Source organism: Lipomyces tetrasporus, assembly GCF_029532465.1.
Source record: "Lipomyces tetrasporus strain NRRL Y-64009 chromosome Unknown POJ06scaffold_4, whole genome shotgun sequence".
Classification (NCBI taxonomy): domain Eukaryota; kingdom Fungi; phylum Ascomycota; class Lipomycetes; order Lipomycetales; family Lipomycetaceae; genus Lipomyces; species Lipomyces tetrasporus.
In genome coordinates this window covers 1,554,840-1,571,146 of record NW_026611599.1, presented here as the reverse complement: position 1 = coordinate 1,571,146, position 16,307 = coordinate 1,554,840, and the positions used below count along the sequence as shown (strand labels likewise).

At 46.7% G+C, this 16,307-nt stretch overlaps 7 protein-coding genes across 7 annotated transcripts; 3 read left to right on the top strand and 4 right to left on the bottom strand.

Annotated features, from left to right (window-relative positions):
- Nucleotides 1–18: 18 nt before the first annotated feature.
- POJ06DRAFT_209162 (uncharacterized protein) lies at nucleotides 19–3,085 on the top strand. The gene is made up of 3 exons (XM_056185413.1): nucleotides 19–126; nucleotides 248–729; nucleotides 782–3,085. Exons 2-3 carry the CDS (start codon nucleotides 279–281, stop codon nucleotides 3,025–3,027), a joined length of 2,697 nt encoding a protein of 898 aa, XP_056044919.1. The 5' UTR covers nucleotides 19–126; nucleotides 248–278; the 3' UTR covers nucleotides 3,028–3,085.
- POJ06DRAFT_221891 (uncharacterized protein) lies at nucleotides 3,086–6,514 on the bottom strand. The gene is made up of 3 exons (XM_056185635.1): nucleotides 6,286–6,514; nucleotides 5,275–6,220; nucleotides 3,086–5,211 (listed from the first exon to the last, which is right to left on the bottom strand). Exons 2-3 carry the CDS (start codon nucleotides 6,201–6,203, stop codon nucleotides 3,189–3,191), a joined length of 2,952 nt encoding a protein of 983 aa, XP_056044918.1. The 5' UTR covers nucleotides 6,204–6,220; nucleotides 6,286–6,514; the 3' UTR covers nucleotides 3,086–3,188.
- A 546-nt stretch (nucleotides 6,515–7,060) lies between these two features.
- On the bottom strand, nucleotides 7,061–7,535 carry POJ06DRAFT_267619 (uncharacterized protein; the record flags this gene model as incomplete). The annotated part of the gene is made up of 5 exons (XM_056189253.1): nucleotides 7,061–7,081; nucleotides 7,133–7,165; nucleotides 7,226–7,300; nucleotides 7,357–7,428; nucleotides 7,503–7,535. 5 exons carry the CDS (start codon nucleotides 7,533–7,535, stop codon nucleotides 7,061–7,063), a joined length of 234 nt encoding a protein of 77 aa, XP_056044917.1.
- A 257-nt stretch (nucleotides 7,536–7,792) lies between these two features.
- Nucleotides 7,793–9,100, top strand: POJ06DRAFT_251614 (uncharacterized protein). The gene is made up of 2 exons (XM_056187421.1): nucleotides 7,793–8,449; nucleotides 8,505–9,100. The coding sequence occupies exons 1-2, from the start codon at nucleotides 7,921–7,923 to the stop codon at nucleotides 9,056–9,058; spliced, it is 1,083 nt and encodes a 360-aa protein (XP_056044916.1). The 5' UTR covers nucleotides 7,793–7,920; the 3' UTR covers nucleotides 9,059–9,100.
- A 20-nt stretch (nucleotides 9,101–9,120) lies between these two features.
- On the bottom strand, nucleotides 9,121–10,740 carry POJ06DRAFT_97505 (nineteen complex-related protein 2-domain-containing protein). Its single transcript, XM_056191839.1, has 2 exons — nucleotides 10,272–10,740; nucleotides 9,121–10,206 (listed from the first exon to the last, which is right to left on the bottom strand). Exons 1-2 carry the CDS (start codon nucleotides 10,536–10,538, stop codon nucleotides 9,184–9,186), a joined length of 1,290 nt encoding a protein of 429 aa, XP_056044915.1. The 5' UTR covers nucleotides 10,539–10,740; the 3' UTR covers nucleotides 9,121–9,183.
- A 108-nt stretch (nucleotides 10,741–10,848) lies between these two features.
- Nucleotides 10,849–14,608, top strand: POJ06DRAFT_251612 (uncharacterized protein). The gene is made up of 7 exons (XM_056187420.1): nucleotides 10,849–11,929; nucleotides 11,981–12,099; nucleotides 12,152–12,202; nucleotides 12,265–12,303; nucleotides 12,360–12,461; nucleotides 12,520–14,009; nucleotides 14,066–14,608. Exons 1-7 carry the CDS (start codon nucleotides 11,077–11,079, stop codon nucleotides 14,343–14,345), a joined length of 2,934 nt encoding a protein of 977 aa, XP_056044914.1. The 5' UTR covers nucleotides 10,849–11,076; the 3' UTR covers nucleotides 14,346–14,608.
- POJ06DRAFT_251610 (protein-tyrosine phosphatase-like protein) lies at nucleotides 14,609–16,229 on the bottom strand. The gene is made up of 5 exons (XM_056187419.1): nucleotides 16,125–16,229; nucleotides 15,820–16,060; nucleotides 15,607–15,743; nucleotides 15,421–15,549; nucleotides 14,609–15,369 (listed from the first exon to the last, which is right to left on the bottom strand). The coding sequence occupies exons 2-5, from the start codon at nucleotides 15,863–15,865 to the stop codon at nucleotides 14,656–14,658; spliced, it is 1,026 nt and encodes a 341-aa protein (XP_056044913.1). The 5' UTR covers nucleotides 15,866–16,060; nucleotides 16,125–16,229; the 3' UTR covers nucleotides 14,609–14,655.
- Nucleotides 16,230–16,307: the final 78 nt, after the last annotated feature.

Genomic DNA, 16,307 nt, shown 5'->3' with positions numbered 1-16,307 from the left:
CTGGCGACCAGGTTCAACTCTCCAGCCATTTGTAAGTCAACAGGTCACGCATCGCCCGACGGGCAATTCTGGGCTTTATATGAAACCTGGCTGTGTTCAATTGGCTTCAATGGCCATGAATTGTTAGTAAGTACTGTATTTGGTTGTTCTATCGAAATGTAGATTTGGGGACTTCCATCAATCTCGGTCGGCATGAACAGTGCTTGTGACAGATTACCATGAAGGTTGGTTGCTAACTGACATGTAGGTCAAAGGTAAATTTTTGCATTGATGCGATCATGTCTACGCTTGCAACGAAACCTCCGACTCTCAATTCGTCATCGTCGGCGAGTTCAGTATCATCTCTAAAGTCTCAAATTCGGACACCCACAGGTACGTTGCTACGGCGGAGCAGCGGATCTTCAACATCTATTGTAGCCACCATAACGCCTGATCCTGCAACATTAACGTCATGGGCTTCAGTGTTCGAGAACTACCCTCCTCCCCAAGTACGAGTTGTCGCGTTTCAAGTTAGAAATGACGCCCAAGCGATGCGAGAACAACTGCGGTCGTTGGTTGGCGAGAGCTACCGCGAATTGCTAGGCACAGCAGATACTATTATTGACATGAGCGACACCGTAGAAGAGATGGAAGAACGCTTTCGTACTTTAGCAACCAGCTGCAGTTCGAAAATGGTCCGCACTAGAGCTGATAAAAGAGACGCTTTGAGCAGAGTCTTTCGTGACCGGGGTATGATACACAGCTGTCTACAGTTATTTAGAACCTCTCTAATTTACAGTAGGCATGAGCACCAAAATGAGCGTCGCGATTGTCAAATCAATGAATGATATTTGTTTTGCAATTGAAACACTACTAGGGAGCCCTTCGTTAATATTGACGGTTTCCAAACTTCTACTAGTCTTAAAGGAGCTATCTGCATCAACCAAGCCAGTGGCCATATCGCAGATTGGCTTCATTGGTGCCAGAGTCCGTACTCTGGAGGCTCGATATTTTCGTTGTATTGCTGCGATTCTACGCAGCACTGTGTCTTCGAATATACTCGACGCGCTGGTATCCTACAGTCTTTTCACATTCTCCTCTCCATCCGCTACTCTGTCTTACTTTCTTGAAGCGCGGTCCAACCAGCTCGACAGCTATATTTCGCAAACAACGCCAGATGCTCTCCTCGCAGCATTGGGCGCGTTGGACTTTACCATTACTAGTATGAAGTCATTATTCCCGAATCAGTTTTATAGAGCTCTTGCAAGAGCCACATTTCTTCCTGCTCTAAATGACACAGAGTTCCGAAAACTTCCGTATATTGATTTTGCGGTCCTCAGCGACTGGTTCCCGAAAGATATCCTGGAGTTCACTCCGCCTGCAGCACAAGATCCGGCAGATTCGCCAGTTGACGTTGTGCAGAGTCTCACTGTGTTCCAAGCATCGGCCGTGGCGTCTTTTGAAGCAGGAGTGCGTGCTGTTATGACAGACATCGCCAGCCACTCTACGACAAACACAACCGAGAAACAAATCAAAGATCTGCTCGGTCTTCGTCGGACAATCTTTGAAAATCTTATCGAGCGTCCAGCTGTGCGCGCACTTCTGCTATCCAAAGACGTTACATGGGAAGCCGAATGGTTACCGACGCTTAAATCGCTATGCAACACATATCTCAATGCAACAGCCACTATTGCAGAAGCTTTGTCTGACGCCGTCTGCAATGCGGATGCTGTCGTGAGAAAATCAAAGTCTGATCCTGTTAGTTTGTGGGATGATGCATGGATGACATTTGACATCTCCCGAGGCGCCTTAGATTTTCGCAGCGCGGTAAGCGCTATCATTGGTGGTAACGCCACCGATTGTGGCGATATTTTGAGGAGCTTAAAGGCGTGGTGGGATGGTATAAATACAGTGAGAAAGCTTGTTGGACGAGTGAAGGGGGTTTACGAATATGACTCGTTTGCTGGAGAGGAAGAGCCATGGATGAAACACTTCAAAGAAGCTGCCGATAGGGAGGGTCAGCAGCTGACACAGTTCGTGGAAGATGTAGTCGTTCCTGGTGGCATAGGGCTATTGGTTAGCAAGATTAGAGCCCTATTAAGAGAATCGTCTTACGACAAAGACAAGGTTGGAATATTGGTACGAGTAGCGAGAAGAGTCGGCGAGCTTCCACTTACGCACAATGGCGTAAGGGACATAGTTGCTTCCATGATTGAAGATGCATATTCGACTTTCGCGGAAGCCATGTTCCCTGTTACTGTGGGACTCGATCAATTAAAGGCTTACTTCAGCGGGAACGTTGATACTGGACTATGGGAGGAAGATGCTACCGGCGGAAAATATCCATTTGATGCATCGTCATGGCTTGCTGAATCTATTTATGATAGCTCCGTGAGACCGATCGTCGGAAGCGCGTCGGAGGATATTGTTTTGGGTGCTCCACTAGGTGTGTCGGTCTGTCGACGAGTTGTGGGACAAAAGTGGGTCTCTGGCATTTCAGACGGCATCGCCAGATATTTGGAGCTGATAGCGCCGGTCAACGCTGAGGCTTTTGAAGCAAAGGATACTCAAGTAGGTAATGATGGATCTGCCGCTGATAAGGAACTGGAAAGGACAGTATCGCCCGATGAGAAAGGCAATACAAACCATGAACGAAATAGTGACGACGACGATCCTCCTGCACAAACCGTAGCCAATCTGAACCAGGCAGAAAAGACAGATGAATCAAAGGACGAAATCGCCACTGTTCGTGCGGAAAGCAATGGCGAATCTGCTGAGTCGGCCGCCGATAACAGCGAACCGACAGATCCAGCTGATGGAGAAGAGGCAGCGTCTTCCATTGCTGCACCGCGGCCAACACAAGTACATTGGGTACAACTTCTCTTTGACGTTATGTATCTTGGTAAAGTATTCTCTATGGACGTGTCCGCATTGCGTGAAGTTGTGCTTGGCTCGATAGAAGGGGTGGATGAAAATCTACTGGAGACAATCACAAAGCGGGTAGAATCATGTTGGAAACGAACATATCTTTTGTATGCGATCATGTAAATTAGCTTACTCATTACTTTTCGTAGAAAAATTTATGCTATGTACAATACATCATACATCGTCAGTTATCAAATTATCTATAGCGCCGATTTTGCCCTTCATACATACATGAATCTATAAATACTGATATATACAGGTAATGAGCCCAAACGTTCATGGATTTAGCCGAACACATCATAGACGGCTCCAATAGCCGTCCCTGCGAAGAACGTACCAGCAACAACTGCAACGTCGATAACGAGTACGGTCGCTCCGGCTAGCATAAATCTCGGCGCAAAAATTTTCCATACCATAAGATGTCGTCTCAAAACAATTGTTGTAATGCAGTTAATTAGTGTTAGTCCTCCAGCATAAATCATCGCGCCTGTGCCGGCCTGCACTACTCTTGCCATAGTCGCCTCTGATGCGCGGAAATCACGAGGGGAGGGAGACAACTTGTAGAATACTGTCAACGGAACTGCAAGACCAGCAAGGATGAATGGACCAAAGGTATTGAAGATAAGTGCAATATGTGTAAGTGGTGGTCTAATCGACTGGGTGAACAAGAACGCGACGTCCCATTGGATTGATGCCAGCGTGGCTTGATGGCCTGTTGCAAAGTAATACTGTGTGCCCATAAGGGCGATAATTGTTGGAATAACAATAGGAGAGGAAGCAAATAACTCAAGCGCATCGCCGACTTCTAGCAGAGTGAGGATCTGGTAGACCATGCCCGCCATCGCAATACCGCCAACCGGCTTCAGACACAGTGCCACTGCCGCAAAAATAGAAAGAAATAGAAGCATATATAAACTGCCATACGTATTTCCGAATCCAATAATCTCGACTGACACTGGCGAAGTTTTTGAAGCTGTATCCACATCACCGTCCTGCACAGCTTGTTTGATCTTCTCTTGGTTGTTAGTCACTTCTACCCGCAAGCATAGCGGGACGCCACGAAACCATGCGAGCGGAGCTCCAACGACTGTAACACCAAATAATAATCGTGACACAACATATTTATACATTTTAATCTGTTCCACATTGGCTTGCGACTTCGGATCAGCCTCAACATAGTCCAGGGTCCAATATAAGGCAACAAGGACAAGGGCAACCCGTAGGCCAGTACCAACCCACAACGGCGCCGACCCTTCATACGATGCCGACGTGCGCAGGAAGGATTTGATAATAGCAGGGAAAGCTAGAGCAGTTCCAAAAAGGACAACTAACGCTGGAAGCGACGAAACCGACGACGCCGTTGATGCATAAAAATTGCTGGTGCAAAACGGTAGCTGCTCTTCTCGGCAGACACGGGGATACTCTGCTATTCGTGATTGTAAAATAAACACTATGGAGTGGAACACGGCCGTGGCGCGAAGCTTAGTATCTGCAAGTCGGAAAGATGCCACGAGTAAAATAAAACCGAAGGATACCAATAGGAATGATAATGACCGTGCTTCCCAGACCACATATGAATTCGATGCGAACAAGATTCCGTGCAGGACGATTGACAATAGTGCCAACCCAGTCCACTTGGACACGGGGGATTTCACATTAACACTAGAAAGACTATGCAACGCCTTGGCAAATCCGAGAATAGAGCCCATAGCTAACCCAAATATTGTTGCTGTAAAAAGCCTTGATCGGAGATATCCCAGTCCTGTGCCCGCAGCCAGGCCAATAAGGGCACCGCAACCAGCGTTCGCAGCAAGGAGATCTAAGTAATCTGAGGCGCACTCGATCGAACCATCGAAGGCAGCATAGAACACGATTAGAGAAACTACAGAAGCCAAAAAAAGGACAATTCCTGCGATCATACTTGGCACGTCAAACTTTGCCCACATCTCGCGGCAAGTTTTCAGGTTTTGCTTCTGAAATTCCAGATACAACTCGCTAATACGTACATAATCTCTGGACGTATTCCAAGCTTCCGAAGCTGCACTGTAAAGCTCCGTAACCTCAGACGTTCCGTCAAACGAAGGATGATGAGATCTATAGCCATAAATCTGCTCAGAAACAATACGAAACGCAGATGCAAGCGTTTGGAAGTTACGCTCAGGACCGAGCATTGCAGACACAATTGGCGAGCCAAGATTATTAAATGGAACAGGAATATCAAGCAGTAATGATAGGGTCGGTACGAGATCAATTTGGTTGATTGTCTCTGCTTTATCCACCGGTGCTAGAAACGGTCTACTCGAGTACCTATACGTAACAAATTAAGCATGTCAACCTGCCGTCCACAAAATCAAGCCTATATAGACTTACCAAAAAAAGCCTGCTTCCACTTCGCCTTTCGAATCACCACCGTGGTCACCCTTCTCGTCCATTCCATGGTCTCCCAAAACAACCAGGAGGGTTTCATCGTCGTCTCTAATTGCATCCACCAAAGTCTTCAGCATCGTGTCCATTTCAAGTAATTTCTCTTTCATTTGCGGCGTGTCTGGGCCAAATCTATGCCCGGCATGATCCACTCCCAAGTAATGGGCAATCAACACGTCCCAGTCATCTTTCCGCTCTAATAAGGGCCATAGATGGGAAGTAACGCCTGAATCAACTGTATACAAGTCCCAAACGTTAAACGATTCGTAGGGAAACGTCAAGTTCTTTCCCTCGTATGTGCCATGGGCCAAGACTGGGAACAGGGAAAGCCAAGTGTCATCGCCTGCAAATGCTACCCTGTTCTTCCCACGAGATGAAAGTAGCTGCCCAATCCACGAGTCCTCGGTGACTTCGGCTCCGTTAAAATTTGATCCTGCATCAACAAACGTCGGCAAAGAGCCTGTTGTCAATGCTTTAAGCCTTTGCAATGTGGTCGTCGGAGGATCCGCGATAAACTTGAACACAGCGGCATTCTCTGGATGGGACACGCTGAGCATCAACGGTGTTGTCAGGGCATCGGAGTAATAGGTACCATCCCAGTCACCAGAACCGGTAATGAAGTCATAGCGGAGAGCATCAATGAGAACTACCACTGCTCGTTTGAATGCACGAGGGAGAACGACATCGGCACCAGAATAGGAGGCGGACTTTGTCGCAATATCAGGTAGAACTGGTCTTGAAAGCAAAAAGCCTAGACCAAACAACAGAAGAGCAAGGAGGTGCAACGTCAAGAACCATACTGGTACCAACAACGATATTCTCGTTGCGCGTCTCAGCTGAAACTTGCGCAATCGAGAATCCGAGGAGGGGGACATTGTGGAATTTAATATGTCTGTGCCATTCGACTCCGATCAGTATGAGCTTCCACGATGCAAGGGGACCGTCCAAGTGGCTTACCTTCGCTTTATAAATCACCCATTCGTGAAGCCATTCAGCACAGCCGATATTTACTGCTTCCTGTCACTAGAGGGCAATTGATGATATAATTGGCGTGCGAGAGACCTATGCTGGCCGCAAACATCGACTTTGAAGCATGAGAATTCGACGCGTCTCACCGTCAAGCAGGGCACGAGATTACCCTGCGCTTGTACACTAACATACGCAAAGCTATTATGTAAGAGAGGGGGTGTCGACGAAGAATTTAGCTTAACCACAGCTATTTAAGATTGGCATGTTGTTCTGTTACCCAGCGCTTTAGCCGAAATTCGACACCTATCTATCCTTCTTTTCTCGGTGCCTAGCAGTTCAGGCAACAGATCGACAGATCGACAGAGAACGTAATTACGTAAAATTCTTATTATCGCTCCAATGGTCAATATTGCTCTTCCAGCCTAACATTCTTGGGTTGGTATATCCCTGGTGTTGGTTATCGCAAGACAAACCATCGGTCATATTGGACTAGTCATATAAGTCAGGACACGCAAATACATCCCGCCGCGTTACCGATAGTGTCGAGTTATAGGATGGATTTGTTGCTTGATCTGCGGTGATGGCCACCCACTATTTAGCCAGTATTGTCCGCCGACTGATCAGAAAGGGATACCAGTATTAACCTAAGCTAATATACAATAAACTGTGCCACGTAAATACATATACAAGTACAAGAGGTCACGAGGAAACTGTAACCAATGGTATTCTCAAACCAATATCTAACACTAACTGAGCTTTAATACTATGACACCCGTTCTAATGCCTAGGAGTAAGTTAGTCAGACGTGTACTTTAATAATCGGGAGATCGCTCACTTCTATCATGAGGACAGAGTTGCCTCTTATAACCTATAACATTATTAGTTATTGACCACATAAAGCGAAACGCGCGTTCAACACGTCACATACGATTGTTCCAATCCTGATCTTCTCGCCGCCGGCCTTTTCTTCAACTGCATCATCCAGTACCAAGTTCAAAAACACCTATACTCTATGGTCAGAATGGTCGCCCATGATCTCGCCGAAGCCCTCTTACTCACATCGTATCCCCGTAATACTCCAATCACTTTCCGTGATCCATTAAGCTGCACAAACAGCCGCTTGTCCATATACTATATGATACGTTGTTAAACCTCAATACCCTCCAAGATAAGCTGTCGAACTGAACATCAGCGATTATTCCTACCTTCTTTAACTCAGGCGTCGATGGCTTGGACATGGCGCAGGATTAATTTCTCAAATTCAGCGATTGAAGTGTGGTAACCTTGACAACCAGATTGATTGCTGCGTTAGATCCTGAATTTGGCTATAAAGACGATTTACGAGTGATCGTGCCAGACTTTTAAGTAAATCGATTGTAATCTGGTTCGAGTTGAAAAAGGCAGGGATGGGGTTGTTGAAGGTAGGGTGATATCCGGGTAAGTCGGAAGTCGGCATTTCACTTCGCCAGACGGGGAAGATTCATAAACTACAATACGCTGTCTTTGGCCCGTCAATACTGGGAAATCGTAGCGCGTTATTCGCTGGGAGGAGGACAATATATAACCGCATACTTTCGGCTACTGCTTCAATTTAAAGGTCTGATCTATATCCTATTTACATACATGGCGATATTTCGGACCATACAGGTGCTGCCGGCCGAAATCCTTGTAAGAGATCACGTCACTGGTTTATTGTGTAGGAGGAGCTTCAGTTCAAGATCTCAAGAACAACTACATCTGAGATCTATCGGCAGCGCTTTACGATATACATCTCCAAGGTGCCTATACAAAGTCGCGGACAAGTTGCTTATAGGTACCGCGCTTCGTTATGATATATTGAGGCGGTATGCGAGCCCACCTAGATGGTTTACATCATCTCTGCCGGTGTTTCGTGAGCGTCAGGGGGAATCGTCCATGCATCAGTTTACGCCAGACGAATTCAGAGACGCAATTCTCCAATCAAATGCAATGAAACGGGAACATGGAGCTAAATTACGAAGGCGACTATTTCTGGGCACGATGTCTACGGCGTTACTACTCTACGGTCTTTACAAGCTCTACGTGCTTGACGAGTCATTTTTTGTTCCGTATTGGATCAAACCGTACATCTTTGAAGAGATCCTGACACGGAGACAATTAGATAGCCTAAAGCGTATGTATTTATGTCATTTTCGGGGCAATGATATAATGCTGACTGCTGGCGTCAGAGATGACTGGCGATGCACTTATAGAGGCTTTAGCATATCAGGAATTGGTGGCCGCAAACATTGGACTTCCTATAATTATCGAATCTCTAGATGAGGTCAAATTTGCTTTCCCATCCGACCGACCAGCAGAGCATGTTTTGAAAGGCATCGAGGTGTATCGCAAAACAGATACACAGCACTTTCCTAGTATCAGACGTAGCGTCCGCATATTTTCAATACGAGAAATACGATCCAAGTTTATCACTCCACTAGCAGATGCCATAGGTATGACAACAGACGAAGCAGAAGAACCTGTCCATGAGATCATGGAAAATATGGAACTCAATAGCAATATCTGGGTGGAGGTGACCGGTAAAGCCGCGATTAGCGGAGCGAAAGCACGACGAGAACACAATGACAACAAGGCCAAACCACAATTAAGTTCTCCAGCCCGTAAATGCGTCGTTCAGTTTAAAGGTTATCTGGACCTTGAAAGAATGAACACTGTGAGAATCCAAAGTGGCGATCTCATATTCTTCGAGAACGGCGAGGAAGTGAGAAGGATATCTTGGTAATGGCATTTATGTTGGAGCGAATTATCATTGGATATTCTGGAGACCCCATGGATATCCTTATCCATTGTACATATATTATATATAAATACATCCGCTACCCTTCATCCGGAGCACCAAAAAGCCCATTAAAATGGCGCGGCGCTTAAGGCCTCTTTGACTTGCTTCTCGCGAGCGTCGATCTCTTGTTTCTGTGTATTGAGTTCTTCTAATACCTTGAGGTGCGAATCACGCTGTTCACGCATACTGACTAAAGTAATATTAAGCCTCCTAATTACGGATTCTAGATCGGGAAGTTCCTGGAGAACCATAAATGATGATTCTTGAGTTCCGCTCTGTTTCGGCACTCCATTGCTGTCGGCTTCTGTGGGATTGGTGGAGAACGCCTTTGATCGTAACGCACCTTTCTGAATTTGCGCTTGTTCCCATCCACTGTCGGAGCTGCTGTCATCACCCGCACCATAAAAATATTCGTTACCAACTTCTAGCGCCTCATCTTCGTGTTCTTTGATCATCTCTTCGATGTCTCGTCTGCGTTGCTTCTTTTGTTCAGTCTCCTGTGCCGCCGATAAAGGTATTCGACCATCGCTTCCTTCTGCAAGCATCTCGTATTCATTTTCAACTACATCGTCTTCTCTCTGTAATCGGTCCAGACGCTCCTGTTCAGGCTTGTCATACATCTCAACTCCCTCCATGTCTTCGACGACTTCTTCATCACTGGCTTTGTTATCTAGCGAGATAAAGTCATCCTTTCTGTATGCTTCGGCCCTTTTATGTCGTCGTTCAACGAGATGATTTACTAGAGCTTCATCGGGTATGCCAGCCACCGACCCAGCTGTTGCAGTGTCCGCGCCGTATAGACTATCATCAAGCATCTCAATGTCTCCTGGCTCATCCGCATGATGACTACTCGTATACGCAGCTGGTGTAGTAGGTGTGGAGTCACGTAATTCGTCGAGATATGACTTAGAGTACGTTGTCGTGTTCGCTGAGGCTGCCGCAGGAAACCCTGGCAAGTCTGGCGCAAGTTTGGTTCGTGCTTTGGAGCTTAAAAGCGAAGCACTCAATCCTTTGCCCTTACTTTTCTGCTTTCTCTTCAGGGAAGCAGCTGTCACAACATGATAATCGTCCTGCTCGTCATCCTCGATATCCTACAGATGCACGAACAATAGTCAATATCTATAGAAATGTACACAAGCTGCGTTCAGCCACATACCTGGAGACTCGTAGTAACATTCTTTTGCGCTTTTCCAAAAGATCTCACAGGACTGTTGTCGGTTGCAACGTCGGCGTTCTCGGTTAATTCGTTTGTCGGTTCAGGCCCCAAGTTCTCGCCACTAATCGCTTCGGTACCTTGCGCGGTTGACGTTAAGGATATCCTCGAACCATTTTCAACTTCTTCATAATCAAACGTATGTCTTGGCCGAGCTCTTCTACCTGAGGCTGCTTTTTTGAAGCGATTGGCAGGTCCAAACGAAGTCATGGTGGAAGGTGCCTGAGATAATGGCGATTACGGCGAATGCGCCCGCAACTGCTTCTCGTTGCCTCTCAGCTCTCAACAGAATAGAATAGCCACGTTTATGTAGAAATCATTTGATAGTATGTCGTCCCATAGAGAACTAGGTGCTAGGACATCACTAGAGTATAGTTCGCTCATTGTGGCATGGCGGAGCCCCATCTGTGGGATCTCGCGAAGTTTGTGGTTTAGGGTTTTAAATTCAGACAGATTGGGCAATTTCTAATCTTCGAATCGCTTTGTTCTCTATGGGCTCAGCTCGGGCTCTGCTCCATCGGCAACTTCCAGCACGAGTCCCATAGTTTGTGACCAGACATCCCCTCACAGGTCATCCATTCAGTTCAGAGAATTAGCGATCCATCAAATACATCAATTGGACAATACTACAAGAGTTTAATTCCGTTTTCAGATGCGTTGTTGCTTGAGTGCGTTGGGTTTATAGAATCGGTCTTGGTAGTGTCCCCTCGATTGTGAACTGTGCCGGAGCGCTATATCTCCCAACACCATGGCAACAGCACCACCGGCACCACCACACCTGTCAGCGATGGTAAAATTATGGGCAACAGGGGATCCTACACGTCTGCTGCACCTTGCGCGTCAAATTGAGGCGCATCATGGATGGAAAGCACATTTAAGTCCGCAGGAGCATGAAGTGTTCGCCAATGCGATAGCTGAGGGAAATGATGCTTGGAAGAACCTGATATCGGCTGCAGAGGCAGGCAAAGCCAACGCAGAAAAGCAGGCATCAGAAGACAATGTGGATTCGGTGGACGACCCGCCGAATGACCTCTCTCCGACAGTGAATGGAGTTGCCGGCGACTTGTTGCTACACACACCACGACCGTCACCAATCCCTCAATCTGCAGATGCGGCGTCGCCTAGCATGAACAATGGTATCGAACAATCCAATTCCTCGGACGATATCAGTGAACTGAAGGATATGCCATTGGAAATTGATTTCGTGGCTTTGGCGCTAAAAGTGCGTTACATGCTGTACGAAAAATCTGTGGACTACCTATTCGCGACGTCGACCAAGCCGTATTCGGGACAATTCGAAATTGATTTCACATTCCTAGAGCAAGAAGACGAAATTGGTTATGCAGTTAATGGCACGAAAGATGGAACGGAGAAAGAAAGACCACCTCTGACCCGGATGGTCGACGAGGATGATTATGACGATGGTGATGAAGAAGACGATGAAGTAGAAGAGGGAAAAAATGTTTCTGCCAAACCAGTTCCACTTCTACCCGAAGTCAAGCCGCACTCTAACAGCGCAACTCCGCTAGAGGCATCTACACTGAAACGAGCTAATGAACCTGAGGCCAAATTGGCTGCTGACGGGATCATTACCCCAGCTGGTCTGCAATTCATCATCTTGATGTCGCGAATAGTCTGCTGATATTTTATAGACACACCCACTGCTGGCGAAATCAAACAAGCAGATGAAGTGATACAACAGGAAATGTACAGTTTGTATCAGACGCTTGACGCTGATGGGGACATGTATATGAAACACGTCAAGGTTGATGTGAGTGTAATTCGGCCAGAATATGTTTGCCCGCATTGCTAACCGCTGCCAGGAAAATGACTCCCAGGAACACGATGCTAATAACAACGCCGCTGGAAAATTGGTATGCCTGCTTTTACTTGGCGGACTTGGACCATTTATTAACTGTAATAATTGCTCACACAGACCCAACTAAATTTCGGAGCGGCACATCTCAGCTTGAAGGTTAGTTATATCACGTGGATATGACCGTGCCAGATTTGAAATTAACTTTGTTATAGCATCTGCTAGCCGCCATTGATGCGAAGCGGCAAATGCTCGAATTCTCGGATGTCGAACTTCGGAATCTGATATCAGAGGTCCGCAAAAATCGCTCAAAATGGGTAAGTGAAGCGCTATTCATAGCTGAAATGAGCTGCTTGTTGAGGGCATCGAATATAGGCAAGTGAAGACCGCGTCGGACAAGAAGAGCTCTACGAAGCTGCCGAAAAAGTCGTCCTGGAACTACGGGCGTACACTGAACACTCAACTGCTTTTCTTAACAAGGTTAACAAGCGCGATGCTCCGAACTACTTCAATGTTATCAAGAATCCTATGGATCTAAGCACAGTGATGAAGAAGCTAAAGGCGCTTCAATACCGGAGCAAACAGGAGTTTGTTGATGACCTGATGCTCATCTGGAATAATTGTCTCACCTTTAACACCGACCCACAGCATTATTTGCGAAAGCACGCCATGGCAATGAAAAAGAAGACGCTATCTCTAATTCCCCTCATTCCTGATATCATTATCCGAAGTAAATCGGACGTCGAGGCTGAAGAGTCTAGTATCCCAACTAGGGATATGTCTGTTGACTTTGACATGGAGAGCGAAGACGGCGACAGCTTTGGTCCGAATCACAGGGCCTCGTCGAGGGCTGCAAGCGGAGGCAAGCATGCATCGAAGAAAGCTCCACCCTCGCTGCATCTCGATGATGAAACAAGAAGTAGAGCTAGTCAAGGTCCAGAGAGACGGCCTGAATCAGAAGATGAGCAGCCGCAGCAGCAACAGCTTGCGTTTGAATACGAAGTTATCCCAACTATGCCAGAAGCGTTATGGAGTATCTCACATAAGTTGCAAATTTTGGAGAATGAGCAATTTGAGACGGCAATTGATCTATCCTCGGAGGATTCGCCATTTCTGCCGTCAAAGTCGGGCTTAACTTCAAAGATGGATGCTAATCTGGCCGACGTACAGCATATTCGGAAGGTCTGCTCGAAGATTGGGGTTATCAAGAGGATGCAACAACAGCCGCATCTCTATAGTACCCAATTGAAGGGTTACAACCCAGAAAAGATCAATGAGCAGGATGTTGACATGGAGTCACGGTTGCCTGGTCATTCCGACGCTCCGGGGGAAGTTGCGGAAGCTTGTCTTCGGAGATCTGTTGCCAAATTGGCAATGCATACGGGTTATGAAGACTGTCAGATGCTGGCTCTTGAAGGTCTTACTGCTGTAGCGGCAGATTTTATGCAGCGACTGGGCCGGACTCTGTGTCTTTACATGGAATCCAAACGGGGTGTCCGTCGGTTCTCCCTGGAGGACATGGTTTTGCAGACCTTGTACGAGAATGGCACGTATGATCTAGGCGGGCTGGAAGGATACGTTCATGACGATATCGATCGATTTGGGGTGAAGCTGAGAGATGTACGAGAGCGCATGAATATGTCTCTGGCGGATTATTTGCGGCCTGCTCTGACAGGGGATAATACCGACGCACAGTTTGATGATGGCAGTCAAGAGTTCATTTCTGGCGGATTCTCCGACGACATTGGCGAAGATTTCTTCGGGTTCAAGGAGCTGGGATTGGATGAGGAATTGGGATTGTCGTCATTGTCGGTACCATTGCATTTGCTCCATAGTCGTCTGCATGCTAGTTCAAATGTTCAAGCGTATGCAATTTTTGGTCATTGTTTTATGTTCTGCGTTGACTTGCTAACAGTTTTAGTACTCCTGTTCTTCAAACCAAATTGGCGTCTGCGCCGTCTTTCGAGCCGCTCGCTCGCGACAAGGTGGACAAACAAATCGGCCTATTACGCCCCTTCTTCTTATCCAGGTTTGAGAAGTTTGAGCGTGATAATATACTTCAAGAGGACGAATTTCTGCCACCGAAACAGCGCAACCAAAGACCGAAGTTACCACCCACTGGCAAGATAACGGTGGCCAAGAAACGGAGTTCGGAGAATCCTTTTGCAGGTTCGGACAAAAAGAAGAAAAAGCTCTCTTAGACTCGTGTATAATTTTCCATATGTGTGGTTTTTTTTTGGTGATTGATACAGGTTCTGTTTTGTTTTTGTATTTTTGGGTTCCTTATGATTGTGCGGAGTTCATCGTGTTGGTTTGAGCTTGTAATTTTTGCAATTTTGTGCATACCGTGTGATGTCGTGGTCGCGTTTATCTTGTACATTGGGTGGTTTCGTCATGTATTTTAGTTTCACTACGCCAACTGTAAATCGTCCATACATCTATTATGGAATTAAAGAAACTAACTATATCATTTCACTAGTCTTCCTTCATAAATGCGGCTTTGTCGGTATGTCATTCCCGACAAGTTGCTAAAGCGAGCTTGATGATTTTATAAATAAATATAAACTGGAACACGTTTTGCACCATCAACATTCTCTGCTTCCTCAAATTCCATACGGTTTCAAAAACAGGGTCGTCTTTAACTTGCAGATCGGCATGGCTTCCGTTGTACAGTAAACGAGCTGAGCTAACAAAGTATTCTGTATCTGGCGTACCAGCCGTGGCTTTGGCATCCAATGAACCGGTTGTTAAACAATTCAGTAAGAAGTCGATTGTAATGAACGTTCCCGTTCTGCCCACACCGGCGGAACAATGCACAACTAACGGCGAATCCTCGGCACTGTTGAGCCGATTCGCTAGATTGCACATACTGATCAAATTCCGTTCATGCGAAGCAATCGGTGTCGCGAAGTCACCCCACGAGTCGAACAGCAAGTGATATACCGTCTTTGATTTCTTCACTGCCTGTTGATTATCGGCGGAATATTCATCCAGTTTGAATTTACGAACCACACAATTGGCGTCTTTGTTGTGTTCCTTGGATTGTAGCGTCACGCGAGCGGCGAAACCAGCGTCCGCGTAGTCACTGTGACGGTCTGGCCAGTAATGTGCGCATTTCTCGCGATGTCCTTCATGCGTCGGGGTTAACATCACGATCACAGCGGGGTCCTTTGTTTCGTCGGCTATCATGTGCCAGAAGTGCGGGATCGTCGATTTTGTGGGACCCTCGTTCAATTGTTAGTACGCAAGTTTAGAAACTGAATGACAAAGATTTACCTGTGAAGCGACGTATGTCCGTGGCCTCAGACCAGGAGCTTGTAGAATGATTGGAGATGCGTTTATGTAATCGCATCCATCTTCGGGAACTTGTAGCCGCACCCGGTTCTTATCCCAAGGCAAAACATCCTAAGCAAATCAACCACTGTTTAAAGAGAAACTCGCATCACGACAAGAACTGTGTACCTTGTAACGGTTTCTTGTAGACTCGTCCAGGGCACGCTCTAGGCTCCATTCAGATTGAGATCCTGAGGATATGCCATCTCGGGTCCGCTCATCTTCGACATTGTCAAGCCTCAAAAATTTCTCCGAAAGTTTCGAGTCTAGAGAGCGAGTGAGACGCGTAGTTAGCTACCAGGGCTCCTGAATCATCTATATCTCTGAAGCCAGTTTACTCACCGCTGGCAGCCAACGCGTTCATGAGCCTTACTCTAGGATTCAGCATGTCGGAGCTGATCGTGCCGATAGACCGAGGAGAAGCTACCGGGGATGATTTTGTCGACTCAGGAGCAGGGCCGGCATTGGTCAAATCAGTTACTATTCTCCTGAGCTTCGCCAGCTTGGATACTTTGTTGAATACGGGGACGGAACCCAACGGTCACGCGCAACAACGATAGACTTCTTGAACTTGAATTCTGAACTGTGATTGAGTCAGCATGCAAAAGGCTCAGTGAGATCTAATTCTCAAGCGCCTAGCTACTTACAAGATGCGTGTTGAATAGAGCAAAATACCGGACTCGCTGCTGCCCCAAGGTGAACGTCATTCAGGGATGAGCGGCTGGAATTTAGAGCGAGAACACAGGTCTTGGGATCTGCGCCCAACTCTGAGATGAGATGCAGTTTGATACTGTTAAGGTTCAAACAAAGGCTTACCCTAAACCTGAGAC

Excerpts from the sequence above, each read along its gene's own strand:
- POJ06DRAFT_251614 (XM_056187421.1), top strand. The coding sequence starts at position 7,921 with ATGGCGATATTTCGGACCATACAGGTGCTGCCGGCCGAAATCCTTGTA. Across the intron at positions 8,450-8,504 it reads ACAATTAGATAGCCTAAAGC|AGATGACTGGCGATGCACTT; the intron begins GTATGTATTTAT and ends TGCTGGCGTCAG.
- POJ06DRAFT_221891 (XM_056185635.1), bottom strand. The coding sequence starts at position 6,203 with ATGTCCCCCTCCTCGGATTCTCGATTGCGCAAGTTTCAGCTGAGACGC. Across the intron at positions 5,212-5,274 it reads GTGGAAGCAGGCTTTTTTTG|GTACTCGAGTAGACCGTTTC; the intron begins GTAAGTCTATAT and ends TGTTACGTATAG.
- POJ06DRAFT_209162 (XM_056185413.1), top strand. The coding sequence starts at position 279 with ATGTCTACGCTTGCAACGAAACCTCCGACTCTCAATTCGTCATCGTCG. Across the intron at positions 730-781 it reads CAGAGTCTTTCGTGACCGGG|GCATGAGCACCAAAATGAGC; the intron begins GTATGATACACA and ends AATTTACAGTAG.
- POJ06DRAFT_251610 (XM_056187419.1), bottom strand. The coding sequence starts at position 15,865 with ATGCTGAATCCTAGAGTAAGGCTCATGAACGCGTTGGCTGCCAGCG. Across the intron at positions 15,744-15,819 it reads GAACGCGTTGGCTGCCAGCG|ACTCGAAACTTTCGGAGAAA; the intron begins GTGAGTAAACTG and ends CTCGCTCTCTAG. Across the intron at positions 15,550-15,606 it reads CTACAAGAAACCGTTACAAG|GATGTTTTGCCTTGGGATAA; the intron begins GTACACAGTTCT and ends TGATTTGCTTAG.
- POJ06DRAFT_97505 (XM_056191839.1), bottom strand. The coding sequence starts at position 10,538 with ATGACTTCGTTTGGACCTGCCAATCGCTTCAAAAAAGCAGCCTCAGGT. Across the intron at positions 10,207-10,271 it reads ATGTTACTACGAGTCTCCAG|GATATCGAGGATGACGAGCA; the intron begins GTATGTGGCTGA and ends GTGCATCTGTAG.
- POJ06DRAFT_251612 (XM_056187420.1), top strand. The coding sequence starts at position 11,077 with ATGGCAACAGCACCACCGGCACCACCACACCTGTCAGCGATGGTAAAA. Across the intron at positions 12,203-12,264 it reads ACAACGCCGCTGGAAAATTG|ACCCAACTAAATTTCGGAGC; the intron begins GTATGCCTGCTT and ends TTGCTCACACAG. Across the intron at positions 12,304-12,359 it reads CGGCACATCTCAGCTTGAAG|CATCTGCTAGCCGCCATTGA; the intron begins GTTAGTTATATC and ends ACTTTGTTATAG.